We start from the raw sequence: 23623 nt of genomic DNA on the forward strand, positions 1-23623 counted from the left end.
GTTCAGAGCCCGGCACTGTTACCACTGGCAGCTTCCTTCCCTCCTTGAGCTAGGGTCTCCCTGAAGGCAGGGTCTTTGGCTCAACCCTGTGTGGCCCGCACTTGGTACAAAGCCAAGCACTAAATGGGGGCTCAAAAAACAGCTGCTGGGCCAGGCACAGTGGCATGCACCTGTAATCCCAGCTACTCAGAAGGCTGAGGTGGGAGGATCACTTGAGCCCAGAAGTTCAAGACCAGCTTGGGCAACAGTAAGACTCCGTCTCAAAAAGTGATAATAAATAACAAAACAAACAACAGCTGCTGAACAAATCAACCAGGAAAACAGATGTGGGGAGCAGCCTCCTCCTGTGCAGCCTGAGAACAAACCAGTAGTGCCAGCCACTGGGGGCCACAGAGGCGGCTCAGGAGAAGGTGGCATGAAGAATCAGAGCTGCCCGAGGAGGGCGCGGGTTACCTTGGGACCTGCAACCCTGTTCAGCACACGTTCAAAGAGATGGAGCCATGGGGCACACACCCAGGGGGCAGGCAGCGGGTAGAGGAGTCGCTGCTAAACGGAGCCCCGGCTTCCCTGGAAAGACAGCAGCCAGCCTCTATCTGGCAGGGCCCAACTGGCTCTGCCACACTCGCCTCACCTCGGCCATGGCCACGGCGCCCTTCTCCGTGAAGGTGTTGTCATTCAGGTTGATGACCCGCAGCAGGGGGTTGACAGCAAAAGCCTGGGCCAGGGCAGTGATGCCAGGGTGGTTGATCCCATTCTGTGGCATGTGGACCTCCTCCAGGGTCCCGATGACCTGTGAAGAGGAGGCAGAGAGTGGAGGGGGCCCCGAGTGCCAGGTGACATCCAGCAGGCAGGAGAGCAATTCCACACAGCAGGCACAGGAATGGGCTGCCGCCAGCACAGGGCAGGAGCTCGTCTGTGGGATTTTGGGGCATGGCTGCACCTGACTCTTTCCACAACCTCCTGAGGGAGGCCTACTGCCTGGGATAGGATCCCCACCAGAGAAAAGACTAGGGATCAAAGAGGCCAAGTGACTTGCCCCGGGTCACAGCCCTCTAGATCCAGCAGGTCGATTTCTTGTTCTCAGTCTGGTGTCCTCGGCACAGCAGGGACCCTGGTTCTGGTGGGCAGTCACTCATGCCCCTTCTCTGGATGACATAGCTCCACGTCACCTTTCTTTCTTGGGGGCCCTCCTAGCCCACCCACCTACACAACATAACTCCTTCCACATGGCGTCCTCTAGGGATGAGGAGGGTGTTCCCTGGCCCATGCAGCCCTATTGCAGCCTGGCCTTTTGACACCCATTCTCTCTGCCTCCTTATTTTCTTTTTCTTTTTTCTTTTTTTTCCTTTTTTGAGACGGAGTCTCATTCTGTCACCCAGGCTGGAGTGCAGTGGCATGATCTTGGCTCATCGCAACCTCCGCCTCCCAGGTTCAGGTGATTCTCCTGCCTCAGCCTCCTGAGTAGCTGAGATTACAGGCGTGTGCCACCATACCTAATTTTGTATTTTTAGTAGAGATGGGGTTTCACCATGTTGGCCAGGCTGGTCTCGAACTCCTGACCTCAGGTGATCCAGCTTCCTCGGCCTCTCAAAGTGCTGGGATTACAGGCGTGAGATACTACACCTGGCCAGTCAGCATTTTCTTGACAGGCTAACTCATATGAGTTCTAGGGCTCTTGTTTTGGTCACCTCCTCTCCCAGGAAGGCTTCCTGGATTCCCCCAGTCAGGGTCCAGTGTGCTTCCTCTGTGCTCCTGGAGCACCTGGTCCCTCCTCTATCGCGGTGGTCCTCATCCTGCCTACATTCAAAGCCTATATTCCGTCTGCACCCCATCGGCCCCTGAGCTTGGGAGGAGAGGGCCATGTCCCAGTCTCCACTGTGGCCCAGGACTGAGGGTTGGCCTGGCATAACTGTGCCAAGGAACCTTCCGCTGTCTTCAGGTGCTCAGTGCAGCATGGGGCAATGGGGGGAGCGGGTGGTCCACAAATAAATACAGGAAGGCCAACTTGGGTACACTCCAGGTCAGGCCTTCTTAATATTTTCTGCGCCATGAACCCTTCAGGCAGTCTGGTGAAGCCCCTGGGTCCCCTCCTCAAAAAATGTTTTTTTTTTTAATTTTAAGATAAATTATACAGAATTACAAAGGAAATCAACTCAGTTGGAACAGTTATCAAAACATTTAGGAAAAAACTCCAAACACATGCTGTAGTGATATACAAACTTCTTGTTAAGGCACTAAATAACAAGATCTAGGGGTGGGTCCACTATTACTGTAATTTTGATGTAGTGAGAAATATTTCTATATATCAGCAATAACTATAACTTCATATGAAATATCTGTGATTTCCACTGGGGATAAAGTCGCAAGATTTTCTTTTTATTTATTTTTTTAAAAATTTTAAGCTGGGCGTGGTGGCTTATGCCTATAATCCCAGCACTTTAGGAGGCCAAGGCGGGTGGATCATCTGAGGTCAGGAGTTTGAGACCAGCCTAGCTAACATGGTGAAACCCCATCTCTACTAAAATACAAAGATTAACTGGGTTGGCATGGTGGTGCGCACCTGTAGTCCCAGCTAATCGGGAGGCTGAGGTGGGAAAAATCACTTGAGCCTGGGAAGCTCCAACTGCAGTGGGCTGAGATTGCACTGCTGTACTCCAGCCTGGGCAACAGAGCGAGACCCTGTCTCAATAAAAATGTTTTTTTTTTTGGGTTCAGGGACTACATGTGCTTGTTTGTTATGTGGGTAGTCAAAGGCCTTTCTAATGCTGCGAGGTTTATTGTCTACATTCATAATCAAAGGTCACACTACATATTTTAGCTACATTAGTAATAAATGATGATGTTATTTTTTCCTCATCCATGTTCACAGACCCCTGAATTCTATCCACATACTGGGGGGCATTAAGAACCCCCATTCTAAGCCCACCAGAGGACACCTATGAAGGCTCAGCACAACCACAGCGCACCCCCTCCTCCCAGTGCACTGAGGACAGCAGGCTGAGGGCAGGGAGGGATCCAAGGATGGCAGCGAGGCCCCCATCAGCTCCAGAGGAGGCAGCAGGAGCTCCCCTGCAGCCAGCGGTGCAGGGAGACACAAGGCAGATCTCTGCGATGTCCACTTGGCACTGAAGCAGGCAAAGGGTGTCTACAGGCAGCCTCGGTGGGCAGCCAGGACAGTGGGTGCCATTCCGGCCCGTATGAGCAATACTCCTAAGATACTGTTTGCTGAAGAAAACATTTACATTAAGAGAAGAGGGGCCGGGCGTGGTGGCTCACGCCTGTAATCCCAGCACTTTGGGAGGCCCAGGCGGGCAGATCACGTGAGGTCAGGAGTTCGAGACCACCTGGCCAACATAGTAAAACCCCGTCTCTAATAAAAATACAACAATTAGCTGGGTGCGGTGGCAGGTGCCCGTAATTTCAGCTACTCGGGAGGCTGAGGCAGAACTGCTTGAACCTGGGAGGCAGAGACTGCAGTGAGCCAAGATCGCACACTGCACTCCAGCATGAGTGACAGAATGAGACTCTGCCTCAAAAAAAAACAGAAAAGAGAGGAGGGAGACAGACCCCAAAGTTTTCAGTCCTGTTAGAGGCAAGTGTAGCCTTCTGCTGGCACTCACGGTCGGGGACTCAGCAATGTCCTGCGGGGATGGGGAGAGGAGGAGAGTGGAAGAGGAGTGGGGACAAGGTCACCTGAGAGCACGTCGTTTGGCACCTGAGCCCTGCGGCTGCCCCTGCCTATCTCCCTGTCATGGAAGTCTGGTATGTTCCTTCTCTGTGCCCCACACCAGGGGCTGGGCTGGGCTACTGTCAGCACTCGCACCATCTCACTTCACCACTTCTGAGCCTGGCAGATGACACTCCTTGGTCAGAGTGGCCTGCCTGGCCTGAAGCCCCACAGGGGCTGGCTCACCAGTGGGGGCCAGTCACACACCTTTCCAGAAATGCACGACAGGAATCCTGGCTCATTTTTGGATGGGTTAACAGGCTTGGAGAGGGCACGTGACGCCCCGGGTCTCTTGGTTGAGTGCCAGCCCTGGGATTAGCATCCAGAACTGTCAACCTACTATGCCGAGTGCACCTCAAGGCCACAGGGGCAGGATGGACAGAAACTACTCACCCTAAAAGCTTCTGCCAAGGCAGTGGCGCCATCGTTCTCCAGACGGTTTCTGCCAGCCACAAAGACCTTCAGGGCCAGAGGCTTGCCTTGGGCACTGGATTTCCGGTGACATTCGGTCAGAGCTGCAGCCAGGATCTGTGGGGAAAGGCAAGTGGCCCAGGCCATGGGCAGGAGCCCCTTCTCCCAGCGGGGTGGCCACTGCCACTGAACTGCTCTTCAACATCCCACGCTACCCATCGGTGCAGGTCAGGGGACACAGGACTGCTAACAGCACAACAGTCACACCTTCCATATGCCCAGCACTTCAGTTACAAAAGGTTTTTATCTCTAATGCTGTGTCACACCAGCCTGAGAGGTTTAGCTTCACTTTCGAGACGGGGAGACCAAGCCCTACTGATGAAAGGGAGAGGCCACATGGAGTGGATGAACTTTCAGCCAGGTCCAGGGGAAGGACTTCCTAGTCAGCTCACTTCACTGTCCAAGGCCCTCTGCTAGAGGGGAAAATTATGACTCCCATTTTCCAGCTGAAGAAACTCAGGGTAAGAGGAACGGAAACTTTCTTATGGTCAATAAACAAGTGGTGGACTCTGGACCAAAGCCCAAATCTTCCAGCTTCTCTTCCACGCACCACAGTGTCCAAGGGAGCCAGCTGCCAAGTCCACGGTCCAGACGCACCTGTCTGATACATGCCTGTGCCTAAGCTGGCCAGGCACAGCAGCAGCTTGCCTGCTGGTGGTAAAAACCTAACACCCAGCTTGCCCTGTCCCTGGTGTGGTGCCAGGAAGTAGCTTCTACCCTGGTTACACCATTAGGAAAAGCACTGAAAAACAGAGACTGACCGATGGGAATCAGAGCCCATGGTAAATGCGACATAAAAGAATCACGAGCGAGTGCACCAAGAGAGAAGTGATATTTGCAGAACACCTGATGTTTGCAGAGCACCTGCTAGGGCCTGGGCATCCTCGGCATATTTTCTTGTTTCAACCTCAACACCAGCCTGGGAGGCAAGCAGGATTGGCCGTACTTTACAAATGCGGAAGCTGAGGCTCTGAGAGATGAGTGAATTGGCCAAGGTCACCCGGCAAGTATTTAGCAAAGCCGCACGTGGCGGGTAGGTTGGCGTAACTTCTGGCATGAGACTGCACACAGCCATCCTTGAGGAACAGAAGAGCCAGCACCCGCCTGACTCCACGGTGGTGATGGTGGATCACGCACACACGATCACGCACCCACTCAGGGTACAGACATCAAACTTCTGCCAAAGACCAGCCTCTGAGGAAGCTACTCAGCAGCAGCAGCCGACTGCTAGGTCACCCCCATTCTCCCAGATTCCCTGAAGGCCATGTGGTGAGGGCCTTAGCTCCTACACAAGTCCAACTTGGGTATGGAGAGTTCCCAAGCACAGGGCCATGCCTCTTGCCCCGCCAACTCCTCTGGGCCCTTCTATTCTCATGGTGCATGGCACAGAAACCACACTAAACACACTGCCCAGAAGAAAAAGATTCCAAAGGACCTGCAAGCCTTGGTTAGACACCCAGACCATGGCATCTGAGCTTCCAAGAGGCACAGGTCAGCAAGGCCGAGACCCAGAGACCTAATCAAATCAGCGGTCAGGGAGGCACAGAGAACCATCAATCAAACTCCAGGGTGGGCCTGTCTGCCCAGGAGGCCCTCTGGCCCTGGCTCCAAAACTCATTCCCCAACTCACCCCACTACAAGTATAGGACAGGCCAGACAACTCCTGGCCAGTAGGAAAGCTCCCTGAGCCTCAGTTTCCAGGCACTGCTGAGCAGGAGAAGGGAAGTAATGGAAGGAAAACCGAAGCATTTTGTAAGAATAGAGTCTCTGGCTCTCCCAGCATATGCCATTCACTCTAGTTGGGCCACACCTGCTTTCTGTTGCTGATGCAAACATTTTTATATGTTTCTGTTGGTTTGTTTTTTTTTGTTTTTGTTTGTTTTTTTTTTGAGATGGAGTTTTGCTCTTGTTGCCCAGGCTGGAGTGCAGTGGCACCATCTTGGCTTACTGCAACCTCCACCTCCCGGGTTCAAGCAATTCTCCTGCCTCAGCCTCCCGACTATCTGGGACTACAGGCACCTGCCACCACACCCAGCTAATTTTTGTATTTTTAGTAGAGATGGGGTTTCACCATGTTGGCCAGGCTGGTCTCGAACTCCTGACCTCAGGTGATCCACCCGACTCGGCCTCCCAAAGTGCTGGGATTACAGGCGTGAGTCACTGCGCCACCATGCCCGGCCTATTTTTACATCTTAACACAGGGATAGCTTATTGCCCAAGTGGACTTGGGGGAGGGCTAGCTAAGGCAGGCACAGAGCCTGCCCCTGCTCACCCTCACGTCAGGCCGAGGGACACAGGCACCCTCTGCAGGGGAGGTCATTCCAGCTCCTCAGCCTGGGGCTCCATGGGCCTCACAGCACTAGCTATGTGATCCACTCCACCCCATCTCTCTAAGCCTATGCTGAGTCATGTGGAAAAACGGGGATGGCACCAGCCACCTTTCAGTGTGGGTGGGAAAAGTTAAGGTATTGCATATTCAAATAAGATGTCCCCAACTGCTGTTAGTTCCGTGTCCCCAGCCCTTTTCTCCCTTTGGTTAGAAAGTGTGTGTAGGGGTTGCGGCCTGGCACTGAGTGTCCTCCAACCCTGGGTCTAAAGGCACTGGGATGGAGTTGGAAGAGAATAATACGGCAGGCCGCCCTTGATGCAGGTCTGGGAAGCAAAGAAGCTCCACTCTACACTGACCAGCCCAATGTGAAACTCTACACTGACCTTGCCTGAGGACACCCCCCTGGGCAAGGCCCTGTCCAGGAATAAAGGTGAGCTGTGATGGTGCCCCCCTGAGCGTACGCTCCTCTTTTCAGACTCCCTCTGCCTATGTGCCAGGCTCTACCAGCTGCTTTGCGGGTACAGTGAGTATAGTGATGCCCCAAGCCCTGAGTTTTGCAGAGCCAGCAGGCTGGAGCAGGTATGCAGCGGCACTCCCTCTGAGTTGCCAAGCCAACCCAAGAACTTGGGATGGTTGCTTGGCAACCCCACCCTCATGGACGCCTCTACCCTCCGGCCACAGGCTGCTGCCTTTGAGGCCTTTCTCTTTTGAAAACAACGGCTGACCATCCCAGATGGTGGTGGCCAAGGGCCAGGGCACATATGTCAGATGGATGTGGATGGACCAGGGGACTCTGTGGGGAGGGGGCTGCCACACCCACCTTGCCGCCGCCAATGCCCATGCCACAGTTGTTGAGCTTGAGTTCGTGCAGGGTGAAGCAGGCTGAGCTCTTGAGCAGGGCCTCGAAGCCTTGCACACCGTCGGGCCCGAATGCGTTGTCACTTAAGTCCAGCTCCACCAGCTGGGCCCCAGCTGTGATGAGTCCTTCCCCTAGTGAGATCTGGGCACAGAGGAAGCTCGTGTCAGTTCCATAAACACCCAGCAGGTGCTGCTTCTGTGCCAGGCCCAGCTCTGCCTTCCAAGGACACCCCGGCTGGTGCAGAACCAGCACAGACACAAACCATTTCGGTATTCTTAAGACTGGAAACCCTGCAAAGGGCTCCTAAGAGCTGGAGAGTGAGTCATGCGTATGCCTGGGGTGGCCCGGGAAGGCTCCTTGTAAGAGGTGGCATTTGGGCTTAGTCTGGATGAGAATCAGCTAGTCAACGTGAAAAGACTCCAGGCAGCTGAAAAAATAGGAGCAGAGAGACATAAGCATGAAGCAGCAGGCTGTGAGCCTGGGGGAAAGCTGTGGGTAGGCTCCAGAAGAAGCCGTAGCATGGGCTTTGGGTGGAAGGGAAGTGAGGGGTCAGATCAGGCAAGAGCCTTGAATGCCAGGCCGAGGACTGTGAGCCTCAGCCTGAGAGCAGTGGGCTTTGAGGTGGCTGAGGGATATGGAAGTAACATCCCCGGACCTGAGGTGAGCAGATGCACAGGAAGTGGGGCTGGAGTGCCCACCCAGGAGTGTGAGGCAGCGACACTGGCAACAGAGGGGACCTGCCGGCTGGTGTGACAAGTGTGGGAGAGGAGCTGCCTATTCACGGAGCAGGGGACATGCAGAAGCTGGTGGTTCCCTGGACGTGCAGGAGGAGGGAGGGAGGAACCACAAATGCCTCCAGGGTTTCTGGTGGTGACTGGCAGATGGAGGTGGCCATCTCTAAGCCACAGCCAGGATCAGCTTTGACAGGGGGATTTGGAGCTCTCCTGGAAACCTCCTGGGCTGGGGAGAGCTACACTCCCTCACCCCACCAGGAGAAATGGTCAGAGAGGAGGCTCTGCCAGAGACTGGGGCAGAAATGGGGCTGGGCAGGTGGTCCATGGGGGCAGGAATGTGGAAGGGAGACTTTCTGCCCTCACCCTGGCCACAGACATGGCAGATGAGGCAGCTTCTACCATCCTCCCAACACTCAGTAAGCAAAAGGCAATGTGTCCTGTGGTTGCCCTACCCACAGAAAGCGTAGCCCCTGGTGGCTGGGCGCGGTGGCTCACGCCTGTAATCCCAGCACTTTGGGAGGCCGAGGCGGGCGGATCACAAGGTCAGGAGATCGAGACCATCCTGGCTAACACAGTGAAACCCCATCTCTACTAAAAATACAAAAAATTAGCCGGGTGTGGTGGCAGGTGCCTGTAGTCCCAGCTACTTGGGAGGCTGAGGCAGGAGAATGGCATGAACCCGGGAGGCGGAGCTTGCAGTGAGCCGAGATCGTGCCACTGCACTCCAGCCTGGGAAACAGAGTGAGAAGAGTCTCAAAAAAAAAAAAAGCCTAGCCTAGTCCCTGGCGATCTGGCCCCAACTGACCTCTAGCCCTGAAGCAGCCAGAGCTGCTCAAATACCCTGTGCCTACTCCACCGCATGCCATCTTCTAATCCCAAATTCTCTTATCCCCCTCTGAAGATTTGTTCTCATGATTGGGAACATAGAGATAAGAATACTTTCTCTTCCCCATTCCTACAGGGTCAAGTAAAAGAAAATAAAAACCAAAAGAATAACTTCTGAAAGCTCAGGGAAATGAAATGCTAAAATTTAGGCAAAACTTGCACAATGAGAATTCCACAGTGAGTATGCAAAAGAGACTTTTCTTCACCATCTTTTCTGACTTGAAATTCTTTTTTTTGAGATGGAGTCTCGCTCTCTCTTGCCCAAGGTTGCAACGCAATGGCACAATCTCAGCTCACTGCAACCTTCACCTCCCAGGTTCAAGTGATTCTTCCACCTCAGCATCCTGAGTAGCTGGGATTACAAGGCCCCTGCCATCATGCCCAGCTAATTTTTGTACTTTTGTAGACACAGGGTTTCAGCATGTTGGCCAGACTGGTCTCCAACTCCTGACCTCAGGTGATCCACCCCGCCCCGCAACCTCGGCCTCCCAAAGTGTTGGGATTACAGGCGTGAGCCACTGCGCCTGGCCTAACTTGAAATTCTTTAACATACAATCACTGAAATGAATTTCCTTTTTTTTTTTTTTTTGAGACGGAGTCTTGCTCTGTCACCCAGGTTGGAGTGCAGTGGCATGATCTTGGCTCATTGCAACTTCCACCTCCTGGGTTCAAGCAATTCTCCTGCCTCAGCCTCCCAAATAGCTGGGATCACAGGCAGGTGCCACCATGCCAGCTAATTTTTGTATTTTTAGTAAGACGGGGTTTTGCCACGTTGGCCAGGCTGGTCTTGAACTCCTGACCTGAAGTGATCTGCCCGCCCCGGCTTCCCAAAGTGCTGGGATTATAGGCGTGAGCCATCTCGCCTGGCCAGAAATGAATTTTCTTAACCTACATTCCAAATCCTAGCCTCACAAGCCAGGTGCAGTGGCATGCACCTGTAATCCCAGCTACTTGGGAGGCTGACGTGAGAGGACTGTTTGAGCCCAGGAGTTCAAGACCAGCCTGGGCAACATAGCAAGACCCTGTCTTTAAAAAAAAATCAAAGGAGGTTGGGCGCAACCAGGGTGAGGTTGCACCCAGGGTGAGGGGCTCAGTAACATCAATGTGCACACTCATCACTGACCAGAAACCTGCACCCTCAGGGCCTGCCGCATGCAGCCCCGCGCCAGGAGGACACACTGAGAGGCTGCCGACCACCAGCCCTGCCCTCTGCCCTTGGCCAGGCATGCCCTTCTGTGTTCTGTGTTGCCCCTTTCTATTTCCTTCCACACACACGCACTCAGAGACTGGGAACTCGACCCAAGCCAGTCTGAGCCCTGGGAATGAAGAAATGGGAAGCCACCCATGACGGGCACAAACCAAAGCAGAGAGTGGTATGGAGAAAGGGAGGAGCCAGAGAAAGATGGGGACGGCTACATGGGCTGTGTGCAGAGAAGTCATGAAGGAGCAGGACTGCGAGGTGCAGGAAGGGGTTGCCAGGAAAGGCGGGGCAATCGTCTTGGGGTGAAATCCACAGTCAACCAAGCCAAGCAGCTCAGGAGGACTCAGGAGTGCGTGGTCTCAGCTCTCCCACCTCCCTGAAGTCCCCGCCCTCAGGGTTCCTCCCCGTCAGTCCCTGTGCTCCCACCCTCTCCTCCTGTCAGGACTTGCCGGACTTCCATTCCAGCAGCTCAATCACCCACAGGGCTTATCTTAGGCTCCAGAAAGAATAAAGCATGAGAAAAGCCCTGGGAATTGCCAAAGAGGGCCTTGCACATGGAGGGGAAGAGCGGCTTGTTCGCTTACCAGGGCTGGTGGGATCTCGGTCCGCAGCCTCCCGGTGAACATGTCACTCCAGTGGCAGCGCTGCAGTGGAAAGAAGAGAAGAGTTAGCGGGAGAGAGACCCCTGGAGGCTCATAGTGAAGCCTCATCCTGGTGGATTTGAACTACCCGAGCATCACAAGATTTTTTTTTTTTGAGATGGAGTTTCGCTCTTCTTGCCCAGGCTGGAGTGCGGTGTCGTGATCTCGGCTGACCACAACCTCCGCCTCCCAGGTTCAAGCAATTCTCCTGCCTGAGCCTCTGGAGTAGCTGGCATTACAGACGTCCGCCACTATGCCTGGCAAATTTTGTATTTTTAGTAGAGACAGGGTTTCTCCATGTTGGTCAGGCTGGTCTTGAACTCCCGACCTCAGGTGATCTGCCCACCTTGGCCTCCCAAAGTGCTGGGATTACAGGCGTGAGCCACCGTGCCTGGCCCCCAAGACTTAACTTGAGCTTTGTTTGTGAAAAGCTGGACCCATTCTGGCTGTAGTTGGTGGGACCTGGAGGCCTGTCCTCAAATCAAGAGGCCTTCAAGGGTTATTGGGGGCTCAGAAGTGTCAGGAAAATCCCTGACTTGTACAACCCTCTAGGTGGACGTGTGACATGGTTATGGATGACACAGAAACATGAACATAAACAACACAGAATTCCGCGTGGAGGGCCAGTGGCCCATGCCTGTAATCCCAGCACTTTGGGAGGCTGAGGCGGGCAGATCACTTGAGGTCAGGAGTTCCAGACCAGCCTGGCCAACATGGTGAAACCCCATCTCTACTAAAAATACAAAAATTAGCATAGTGACGGGGACTTTTTAACAAAGGGAGAGCAGGCCTCAGGCTCAGAGCCATTAAACAGCAACAGCATCAAATAATAGTTCATTAACACTATTTTATTTCCTTTATTGTAAGGAATGTCAGCTTTCCATTCATAGAAGTGCTTTGAAATTACATGAAAGTTTGCTGTTTTTTTCGTTTTTTTAAGAGATGGGTTCTCACTCTGTCGCCTAGGCTGGAGTGCAGTGGCACAATCATAGCTCACTGTAACCTTGACCTCCTGGCCTCAAATTATCCTCCCACCTTAGCCTCCACAGTACCTGCCATTACAGGCATGTGACACCACTCCTGGTATGATTTAAAGAAAGTATTAGGCAATTCATGAAGACAGTAGATTGGTAGTTACCAGAGGCCTGGAAGGTTAGAGGGAGGGGAGGCTGAAGAAAGGTTAATTAATGGAGACAAGTATAAAATTAGAAGAAATAAGACCTAGTGTTCAATAGGTCAACAGGATAACTATTGTTTACATTAATCTATTATACATTTCAAAATACCTAGAAGATGCCGGGCACGGTGGCTCACACCTGTAATCCCAGCACTTTGGGAGGCGGAGACAGGCAGATCACCTGAGGTCAGTCAGGAGTTCGAGAGTAGCCTGGCCAACATGTCAAAACCCCATCTCTACTAAAAGTATAAAAATTAGCCGGACATGGTGGTGCACGCCTGTAGTCCCAGCCACTCAAGAGGCTGAGGCATGAGAATTGCTGGAAACCGGGAGGCAGAGGTTGTGCTGAGCTGAAACTGCGCCACTGCACAGCAGCCTGGGCAACACAGAAAGACTGTCTCAAAAAAAAAAAAAAAAAAAAGCTGGAAGAGAAAAATTTGAATGTTCCTAGCATAAAGATAAATATTTAAGGTGATGGATACCTCAATTACCCTTATTTTATTTATTTATTTTTGAGACAGAGTCTCATCCTGTCGCACCCAGGCTGGAATGCAGTGGAGCAATCTCGGCTCACTGCAACCTCTGCCTCCCAGGTTCAAGTGAGTGTCCTGCCTCAGTCTCCCAAGTAGCTGGGATTATAGGCGCCCGCTACCATGCCCGGCTAATTTTTTGTATTTTTAGTGGAGACAGGGTTTCGCCATATTGGCCAAGCTGGTCTTGAACTCTCGACCTCAGGTGATCCACCCACCTCAGCCTCCAAAAATGCTGGGATTATAGGCGTGAGCCACCGTGCCCGTCCTATTTTATCTATTTATTTATTTTTTGAGACGGAGTTTCACTCATTGCCCAGGCTACGGTGCAATGGCCTGATCTCGGCTCCCTGAAACCTCCACCTCCCAAGTTCAAGTGATTCTCCTGTCTCAGTCTCCAGAGTAGCTGGGATTACAGGCACCCGCCACCACGCCCAGCTAATTTTTGTATTTTTTTTAGTAGAGATGGGGTTTCACCATATTGGCCAGGCTGGTCTCGAACTCCTGACCTCAGGTGATCCACCTGCCTCAGCCTCCCGAAGTGCTGGGATTATAGGCATGAGAGCCACCGTGCCCAGCCCTCCCTTTTTATTTTGAGACAGGGTCTCACTCTATCACCCAGGCCAGAGCGTAGCCATGCATACACGGCTCACTGCAGCCTCGACCTCCCAGGCTCAAGCCATCCTCCCACCTCAACCTCCCAAGTAGCTGGGACTACATGTGTGTACCACCACACCCAGCTAATTATTGTATCTTTTGTAGAGTTGGGAATCTCCCTATGTTGTCCAAGCTTGTCTCAAACTCCTGGGATCACGTGATCTGCTTCCACCTTACATGCTAAGGAAGCTGGTTTTTGCAGAAAAATCCGCATATCCGCCAATAAAGCAGACCATGAACACACCTGGGGCCTCAGCTGTCTGCTCTACACCAGATTTGCTTAGTAGTTAACACCTGCACGCAGGTCCACAGGGCCAGGAACAGGCAGCCAGAGCCCGAGCGCCACAGTCCCTCACAACAGATACTGGCATGTCACTCTGAACAAAGCTCCCCAAACCCAACTCTAATGAGCTGAACAGTCAGCATAGGACTCTAGGCCACACCGCCTAGGTTCCAATCCTGATTTAGCTGACTCCAGCCATCACTCCCCCTCTCCAGCCTCTGGTATCCTATCTCTGAAATGAGGTTTTAGGTCCTAATGATCTCCCACGTGAACAGCAAAGCAGTTAAGAGCTTGCTTGGGCTGGGCACATTGGCTCACGCCGATAATTCCAGCACTTTGGAAGGCCAAAGTGGGAAGACTGCTTGAACCTAGGAGATCAAGGATCAGACTGGGCAACACAGCAAGACCCCACCATTAAAAAAAAAAAGAAAAAAAATTAGCTGGGCATTGTGGCACACACATGGTCCCAGCTACCTAGTGGGCTGAGATGGAAGGATCACTTGAGCCTGGGAGTTCAAGGCTGCAGCGAGCTATGATCATGCCACTGCACTAAAGCCTGGGCAATGGCGTGAAACTGTCTCTTAAAAAAAAAAAAAAAAAAAAAAGCCGGGCACGGTGGCTCACACCTGTAATCCCAGCACTTTAGGAGGCCGAGGCAGGCGGATCACGACGTCAGGAGATTGAGACCATCCTGGCTAACAGGGTGAAACCCATCTCTACTAAAAATACAAAAAATCAGCCGGGCATGGTGGCGGGTGCCTGTAGTCCCAGCCGCTCGGGAGGCTGAGGCAGGAGAATGACGTGAACCCAGGAGGCGGAGCTTGCAGTGAGCGGAGATCTCACCACTGTACTCCAGCCTGGGGACAGAGTGAGACTCCGTCTCAAAAAAAAATAAAAATAAAAATAAAAATAAAAAATAAAAAAGCTTGGGCTGACACCTGGACTCCACCTCAGCCTACCCCTAGTTGTGTGACTCTGGGCTGCACTTCTCTCGCCCATCAAGACCTCACTCCTCACCTGCACACTGCTGCAGCAGCGGAGAGAACACCTCTGGCATCAGCACTATGCCCGGAACACTGGGCCATAAAGGGCAGATCCCACCATGCCCCTGCCCTGGGCTGCTTCCTGCACAGAGGAGGGCCTGGGAGGTGGCGTGCAGTGATTCACTCGAGCCACTGCATCTGCAGCAGGCGGGAATGTGCCTGCAGCACTCCTACCAGCCAAGCTCTCCCAGGACAACCTCTGAGGAAGAAGGAAGGGCTCTATCTCCTATTTCATATAAGAGCCCAGCCTCAGAGCTGCATGCAGGGCAAGGCCGCATACGGCAAACAAGGTGGTGCTGTTAGGGCTTGATCCCATGTGCCGAACGCAAGCTCAGCTCCTGCTGAGTCCTGTAGCCTTCAGGCCCACGGCTTCTTCATTCCTGTTCTTCACAGGTCTCGGGGAGGGCTGAGTTCTGAGTTCTTTGGTTGGAAAACATCCCAGCTTATGCTCAGGGAAAGTACAGGCCCCAGGCAGGAGAGCAGAAACAATCACTGTCTTGGTGGTTAACTTGACCATGACCTTCCTGAGGAAACAAATATGCAGTGCCACTTTGTAAACTAGCTTGCAGGCCCTTCCGGGGTGAATCTTCTCCTGGCCCTCAGTCCCATATTCCTCCTCCTGCAGAAACTGACGCCACAGAGAGAACACTGATCTCAGGAGTGTGATGTGTGGCTTGGCCACATCTCTGCTGTTTTTTTTTCTTTTTTTTTTTTGAGACAGTCTCGCTCTGTCGCTAGGCTGGAGGGCAGTGGCGCTATCTTGGCTCACTGCAACCTCTGTCTCCTGGTTTCAAGCGATTCTCCTGCCTCAGCCTCCTGAGTAGCTGGGACTACAGGTGCACGCCACCACACCCAGCAAATTTTTGTATTTTGAGATGAGATTTCACCATGTTGGCCAGGATGGTCTTGGTCTCTTGACCTTGTGATCTGCCCACCTTGGCCTCCCAAAGTGCTAGGATTACAGGCGTGATCCACCAGGCCCGGCTTTTTTTTTTTTTCTTTTTTTGAGACAGGGTCTTGCTCTGCCGCTCAGGCTGGAGTGTAGTGGTGCAATCTTGGCTCACTGAAACCACTGCCTCCCAGGCTCAAGCGATCCTCTCATCTTAGCCTCCCAAGGAGCTGGGACCATAGGTGCACACCACCATGCCAGGCTAATTTTTGTACTTTTTGTAGAGATGGGGCTTCACCATGTTGTCCAAGCTGGTCTCGAACTTCTGGGCCTTGGCCTTCCAAAGTGCTGGGATTACAGCTGTGAGCCATCATGCCCGATTGATCGTGGCTATTTAATAAGCCCCTCTGAGCCTCAGTTCCCTTGACTTATAAATGGAGACTCAACCCAGTCTCTTCCCTGGTTGCTGTGAGCAGGCAATGACATGCAGAAGAGCCCAGCCCAACCCTAGCCGTGCACATATGAAGAGACAATGCCATTCTGGAACTCTGGTCTCTCTCTCTCTCGACTTTGGGATTTCAAAGAGAGGGGAATACCCAGTGACATCTCCCAACGCTTTGAACATGATACTCTTGCTTTTCTCACACAGCATATCAGAAGACTGGGGTTTAGTAGAACCTGTTGGGGGAACACGGGGCTAGAACAACCTGACTTGCCCTTTGTGTTGGCCAAGGAGGGCACCACTTGGATCTAACCTTCAAGAGAACTTGCCAGCTGCATGCAGTGGCTCATGCCTGTAATCCCAGCACATTGGGAGGCCGAGGCAGACAAATCACAAGGTCAGGAGTTCGAGACCAGCCTGGCCAACATAGTGAAACCCCGTATCTACTAAAAATACAAAAAATTAGCTGGGCGTGGTGGTGGGTGCATGTAATCCTAGCTACTTGGCAGGCTGAGGCAGAAGAATCACTTGAACCTGGGAGGTGGAGGTTGCAGCAAGCCGAGCTCACACCACTGCACACCAGCCTGAGTGACAGCGTTAGACTCCATCCCAAAAAAAAAAAAAGGCCAGGAGCAGTGGCTCATGCCTGTAATCCCAGCACTTTGGGAGGCCAAGGCGGGCAGATCACAAGGTCAGGAATTCGAGACCATCCTGGCTAATACAGTGAAACCCCATCTCTACTAAAAATACAAAAATAAATTAGCCGGGAGTGGTGGTGGGAGCCTGTAATCCCAGCTACTCAGAGGCTGAGGCAGGAGAATCGCTTGAACCCAGGAGGCGGAGATTGCAGTGAGCCGAGATTGTGCCACTGAACTCCAGCCTGGATGACAGAGTGAGACTCTGTCTCAAAAAACAAAAAAAGAGAACTTGCCTTTGCTGCGAGGAGTGTAGGGAGCTGGCAGTCCCTGGCTACAGCACCTTCCTATTGCTGCAGCATTTGAGCTGAGGCCTGGCCACTTCTGCCCAACACAAGACTCCTTTCAATGGGCAATCTTTGCTCTGAAACTCCCAGAGGGTGGGTCTGTCAGAGCAGCCTCACAGTCAGAGGCTCCTGCTGGTTATTTCTGCAACCTTCCCACCTCACATGTGACAGCTTTGCATTATGAGCAGAAGGCTCTCCCTACTTTATCTTTCACAGGTGTCATGCCAAAAATCCTCCTGCACCCGAACACCCTCTCAGGGTCTGCTGACTACAGGGAGAGGGTCCCTAGCCAATGCTGTGTGCCCTTGGGAGGCCAGAAGAAGAGGAGCTGCTTGGGGTACAGCCACTCGGGCAGGGGCCTAGAAGAGACTGGACACAGGCAGGGGTTGTAGAAGCGTGAACAGAAGCTTGTTCAAACCAGCCTGGGCCTACTCGCCCCACTCTGCTCACCTTCAACTCCGACTTCTTCTCTAAGGCCTTGGCGATGACCCTGGCTGCTTCCACGCCCACTGTGTTGCCTTCCAGACGCAGAGCCTCCAAGCTGTCAAAGTCTTCAATCTCTTTAATCACATCTTTAGCTGCCAGGAAGCAAAGAGCAGAACCTTAGGCTTCTGGAATCACAAACAGCTAAGATAGGATAGAGGTTGGCAACCACCTTGCCACTTAACAGTTTATGGTACATCTACCGTGCAACGAGCCCTGGCTTACAGAGAATCAGATAGGCTCATGGTCCAGAGTACAGAGCTATGCAGATGATTTCTCTGTAACGAGTGTTAAAACCAGGTAAGTAAAGAGGCTTGGGAGCCGAGGGAAAAGAGCAACTGGCTGCTCACAGCAAAGAAGACTTTGCCAAGTGGGTGGTGTGTGTGGAGCCTCCAAAGATGGGCAGTGTACCAGGCCAAGCAGAGAAACGGCACCCAAGCCAGAGGGCCAGCAGGCATGATGGCACAAACGCTTTCATTGTTAAGTGATTCATGTGGGGGGTATTTGTCCACTACTGTACTATTTTATTTTGATGAACCATTCCAAACCACCTAAATGTCCATCAAGAGAAGACAGAAGGCCCAGTGCAGTGGCTCACGCCTGTAATCCCAGTACTTTGGGAGGCTAAGGCAGGTGGATTGCTTGAGCCCAGGAGTTTAAGACCAGCCTGGGCAACATGGTGAAACTCTGTCTTACTAAAAATACAAAAATTAGCTGGGCGTGGTGGTGGGTGTTTGTAATCCCAGCTACTCAGGAGGCTGAGGCAGGAGAATGTCTTGAACCTGGGAGGAGGAGGGTACAGTGAGCCGAGATCGTGTCACTGCACTCCAGCCGGGGAGACAGAGCAAGACTCCATCTTAAAAAAAAGTCAGGCATGGTGGCATATGCCTGTAATCGCAGCATTTTGGGAGGCCAAGGTGGGCGGATCACAAGGTCAGGAGTTCAAGACCAGCCTGACCAATATAGTGAAACCCCATCTCCATTAAAAATACAAAAATTAGCTGGGCGTGATGGCACATGCCTGTAATCCCAGCTACTCAGGAAGCTGAGGCAGGAGAATCACCTAAACCTGGGAGGCGGAAGTTGTAGTGAGCTGAGATCACACCACTACACTCCAGCCTGGGCGACACAGTGAGACTCTGTCTCAAGAAAAAAGAAAAAAAAAAAAATTAGCCTGGTGTGGTGGCATGCACCTGTAGTCTCAGCTACTTGGGAGGCTAAGCTGGGAGGATCAGCTGAGCCTGAGAAGTTGAGGCTGCAATGAGCCATGATCATGCCATAGCACTCCAGCCAGGGGGACAGAGCAAGACCCTGCCTTCTCAAAACAAAACAAACAAACAAAAAAAGAGAGACAGGAAGACAGAGAGGAGGACAGAGGTTCACTGTGGCACATTACACCAATAGTTACACCAGCACTGCTATGAAAGATAACACAGGTGTTTTTGACTTGGAAAAATCTGTTATAGCAATAAGTGAAAAATTAGGTTACTCAAGCATTTGGGCTGATCACTCTTTAAAAACATATGTATTCATACACAAACACACATGCCACATGTGCATAAAACAAGGTCTAGGAACATAGAAACCAAATATTATAGTAGTTTTCTCTAGCTGGTAGGATAATGGGTGATTGTGTGTTTTTCACTACTTGATGTAAAATGTTCTCAATATATCAGGTTATACAGCAGCTTTTAAAAGATCTATAATATAATCCCAATTAAAAACAAAATGGGCCGGGAGTGGTGGCTCACACCTGTAATCCCAGCACTTTGGGAGGCCGAGGCCTGAGGATCACCTGAGGTCAAGAGTTTGAGACCAGCCTGTCCAATATGATGAAACCCTGTCTCTAACTAAAAATACAAAAATTAGCCAGGTGTGGTGGTGGGTGCCTGTAATCCCAGCTACTAGGGAGGCTGAGACAGGAGAATTGCTTGAACCTGGGAGGCGGAGGTTGCAGTGAGCCGAGATCGTGGCATTGCACTAATCCCTGGGCAACAAGAGCAAAACTCCGTTTCAAAAAACAAACAAAACAAAATGAACTCAGCTACGTTCAGGAAAAAAAAAAAGACTAGGCTGGGCACGGTGGCTCACGCCTGTAATCCCAGCACTTTGGGAGGCCGAGGCAGGCGGATCATGAGGTCAGGAGTTCAGGAGTTCAAGACCAGCCTGGCCAACATGGTAAACCCCTTCTCTACTAAAAATACAAAAATTAGTTGGGCATGGTGGTGCATGCCTGTAATCCCAGCTGCTCGGGAGGCTGAGGCAGAATTGCTTGAACCGGGGCCCAGGAGGCGGAGGTAGCAGTGAGCGAGATCTTGCCACTGCACTCCAGCCTGGGCTACAGAGCGAGACTGTGTCTCAGGAAAAAAAAAAAAAAAAAAAAAAAGACTATGTGCTAGAAATAAAATGCCCTGAAATTAATAGTTATATCCTTGGGGTTATATGAAAGTGAGGATATGTATTTTCCCTGTTCTTTGAATGTTTCTGTATTCTATAATAAACCTGCATTAATTGTATAATCTGAACAAAACCAAAACTTACATGAAACAAAAAGGTGAGTCTGGCTGGTACAGGATGGGGCAGGGTGACATGTGGGAGGGAAGAGACAGAGATGGGTATGGGAGATAAAGTTTGAACTCGACCTTCTGCTCAAGAAGGGTCTTGAGAAAGGACTTTACAAACTAGTAGGGGCTCCCTAAGAAGTTGTCCAAGGTGGGCCCAAGTTTCCCTGGTTGGGCCAGAACCCAAGGATGGCTCACTGATGCGGGTACCTTCACTTCCAGATGCCAAGGGATTCGGGGTTGGTCAGTGCCAGCCAAGCCTTGGCAAGGGATGAAAGGACTTCCTGGGTGCTCTTAAAGTAAAAGTGAGCCCTCTCCCTGCCTTACTTGCCAGAGCCTTTTCACTTGTTTTCATAGAGTATATTCACATTTCGCCTTCAATTAGTTACCTGGGTATATCATTCCTATTCCAGATTTGCTGCTTCTTAGGAGCTGGGTAAGCTGGGCACCCCTGGGGACTTACAAAATGGGAGACACCACATTCAGCCTGTGCTGGGAGAGTAAAGAAGTTAACTGGATGGATTTTAGACCCAGCCAAACTTGAGGTTTTTTTTTTTTTTTTTTTTTTTTTGAGATAGTCTCGTTCTGTCACCAAGCCTGGAGTACAGTGGTGCAATCTCGGCTCACTGCAACCTCCGCCTCCAGGGTTCAAGCAATTCTCCTGCCTCAGCCTCCCGAGAGTAGCTGGGATTACAGGTGTTCACCACCACGCCCGGCTAATTTCTGTATTTGTAGTAAAGACAGGGTTTCTCCGTGTTGGCCAGGCTGGTCTGGAATTCCTGACCTCAGGTGATCTGCCCACCTAGGCCTCCCAAAGTGCTGGGATTACAGGCGTGAGCCACTGCACCTGGCCCAAACTTGAGTTCTAATCCCAGCTCTACTCATTAAAGTTGTGCCCTTAGGCATGTCATACCACCTCCCTAAACCTCAGTTTTCCAATCTGCAAAATGGAAATGCAATCCATCTCAAGGGATTTTGTGAAGATAAACTGAGATACTATTTATCTGGCACTTAATACCCTTATCTGACACAGTGTTCAATAAATGGCATTTAGCATCAAATCCATGTTTCCTAAACGGAGCTCAATGTCTAATTAGAAGCATTGGAATAGGGATTTCACTGGACCTCTGTGAAAATCCTAGCTCTGCTATTTATCAAATGTCTGACCTTGGCCAAGTTACTTAAAGGCTCTTAAATTCTTTTTTCTCATTTATAAAACAGCAACATTCCCATCTATCTCCCACAAGGGTGACACAAGCATCAAAAGTGATAAACGAGGTCAAAGTGGGCAGATCACCTGAGGTCAAGAATTCAAGACCAGCCTGGCCAACATGGCAAAACCCTGTCTCTACTAAAAATACAAAAATAGGGGGCCGGGCACGGTGGCTCACGCCTGTAATCCCAACACTTTGGGAGGCCGAGGTGGGCAGATCATGAGGTCAGGAGATCGAGACCATCTTGGCTAACTAACACGGTGAAATCCTGTCTCTACTAAAAATACAAAAAAATTAGCCGGGTGTGGTGGCAGGCACCTGTAGTCCCAACTACTTGGGAGAATGAGGTGGGAGAATGGCATGAACCCAGGAGGCAGAGCCTGCAGTGAGCCAACATCATGCCATTGCACTCCAGCCTGGGTGACAGAGCGAGACTCCATCTCAAAAAAAATAATAATAATAAAAATACAAATACAAAAATAGGCTGAAGGCTGGACACAGTGGCTCACACCTGTAATCCCAGTACTTTGTAGGCTGAGGCGGGCGAATCACCTGAGGTCAGGAGTTCAAGACCAGCCTGTCCAACATGGTAAAACCCCATCTCTACTAAAGTACAAAAAATTAGCCGGGTGTGGTGGCAGGTGCCTGTAGTCCTAGCTACTCGGGAGGCTGAGGCAGGAGAACGGCATGAACCAGGGAGGCGGACCGTGCAGTGAGCCGAGATCGCGCCACTGCACTTCAGCCTGGGTGACAGAGCAAGACTCCATCTCAAAAAAAAAAAAAAAAAAAAAAAAGAAAAGAAAATTAGCTGGGCATGGTTGTACACGCCTGTGGTCCCAGCTACCCGGGAGGCTGAGGCATAAGAATTGCCTGAACCCAAGAGGCAGAGGTTAAAGTGAGCTGAGATCGCACCACCGCACTCCAGCCTAGGCAACAGAACAAGACTATGTCTCAAAAAAAAAAAAAAAAAATTAGCCGGGCGTGATGGTGTGAGCCTGTAGTCCCAGCTATTTGGGAGGCTGAGGCAGGAGAATCGCTTGAACCTGGGAGACAGAAGTTGCAATGAGCCAACATCGCACCCCTACACTCCAGCCTGGGTGGCCGAGTGAGACTCATCTCAAAAAAAAAAAAAAAAAAAAAAAGCCAGGCACAGTGGCTCACGCCTGTAATCCTAACACTTTGGGAGGCCAAGGTGGGCAGATCACCTGAGATCAGGAGATCGAGAGCATCCTGACCAATATGGCAAAACCCTAACTCTACTAAAAATACAAAAGTTAGCCGGGTGTGCTGGCAGGCGCCTGTAATCCCAGCTACTCAGGAGGCTGAGGCAGGAGAATCACTTGAACCCGGGAGGCAGAGGTTTGCAGTGAGCCGAGATCATGCCACTGCACTCTAGCCTGGGTGACAGAGCAAGACTCTATCTCAAAAAAAAACGTGATAAACACACAGGGAGGAAGTCTATAAACGTTAGGCCTTATGGAGATGTTAGGAACGTGCATCAGCACGCTCCCAGCTACCCAAGGACTCAAGCAGCCTCCGACCTGGAGAGGAGAACAAGGCTGCCTACACAACATGACAACCAGGCATGTCCAGACCAGTTCCCCTGGTTGGACCAGAATCCCAGGAGGCCTCACTTGATGCAGGTGCCTTCACTTGCAGGTGCCAGGGGATTCAGGATTGGTAAGTGGCAGCCAAGCCTTGACGAGGGATGAAAAGACAGGGTCTGCTCTCTGGTTCCTAGTTTTCTGTGGTTGCAGTACCTGTATACACACAGACAGCCATCCCTCTCCCAGGTACATCTGGTTGCATGAACCAGCATCTCCCAAGAGGGCCCAGGATGTTTTAATGCAGCTCCACCAGAGCCTCAGCTCTGGGGAAAGCTGCAGCTATTCCCAGGCCTGCCTGGGATCATGGGGGTTAAGGGCAGGGGTGAGGAGAACACCAGATATGAAGTCAGAGTTAGAGGCTATATCTTGGGACTGGCACTAACTGTGGCCCCTCATTACCTACCATCTCCTCCTGAGAAAGAAAGGGCAGGGCACAAAGGGATGCCCAATGCAAACATGCAAAGTGCAGGGGAGCTTGCTCCTGGGCAAATGATCTCTGGGCCTCATTGTTAGAATAGGCCCAATGACACCTCACAGAGCTGCTGGGACAAATAATGGAGACAATGTAGCAGAAAGAGCCTGACAACCAGTAAGAATTCAGTACACTCCCTTTCCTCCCCTGGACACACGAATACACAACTTCCAGAAACTCACCATCTTCTGCAGTGTTGAGTTTGAGGCTCTTGCCCTTGAAACTCAGCTGTCCCCCGGCCACCTGAGTCTTGGCCAGTGTCTCTGCCAGCTTGGCAATGTCTTCTGAGGCCATGTTGATTAGGCTGGTGGGCTCCCCTGGAGATCTGCAGACTGAGGAAGCCAAACTTGCAGTAAGAAAAAAGAGTCTCCTGGGGCCCCTGGTTGGGGGGCACGGTAGGACATCAGCCATCTCAGGAGACTGACCCTACCTCCCC

At 51.6% G+C, this 23623-nt stretch overlaps 1 protein-coding gene across 5 annotated transcripts in view; it reads right to left on the bottom strand.

Annotated features, from left to right (window-relative positions):
• The window catches only part of RANGAP1 (Ran GTPase activating protein 1), a 54894-nt gene that overhangs the window by 11723 nt on the left and 19548 nt on the right, over nucleotides 1-23623 (bottom strand). For all 5 annotated transcript variants that reach the window (XM_054469920.2, XM_063662958.1, XM_054469921.2 and 2 more), the window contains 6 exons: nucleotides 23370-23519; nucleotides 17301-17428; nucleotides 10791-10850; nucleotides 7348-7527; nucleotides 4121-4255; nucleotides 632-790 (listed from right to left, as the gene is read on the bottom strand). In XM_054469920.2, coding sequence (XP_054325895.2) covers nucleotides 632-790; nucleotides 4121-4255; nucleotides 7348-7527; nucleotides 10791-10850; nucleotides 17301-17428; nucleotides 23370-23481 — 774 coding nt within the window. In that variant the 5' untranslated portion in view covers nucleotides 23482-23519. The remainder of the gene's footprint in view (nucleotides 1-631; nucleotides 791-4120; nucleotides 4256-7347; nucleotides 7528-10790; nucleotides 10851-17300; nucleotides 17429-23369; nucleotides 23520-23623) is intronic.

The sequence above is a fragment of the Pongo pygmaeus genome, chromosome 23 (assembly GCF_028885625.2).
Source record: "Pongo pygmaeus isolate AG05252 chromosome 23, NHGRI_mPonPyg2-v2.0_pri, whole genome shotgun sequence".
In the NCBI taxonomy this organism is placed as follows: domain Eukaryota; kingdom Metazoa; phylum Chordata; class Mammalia; order Primates; family Hominidae; genus Pongo; species Pongo pygmaeus.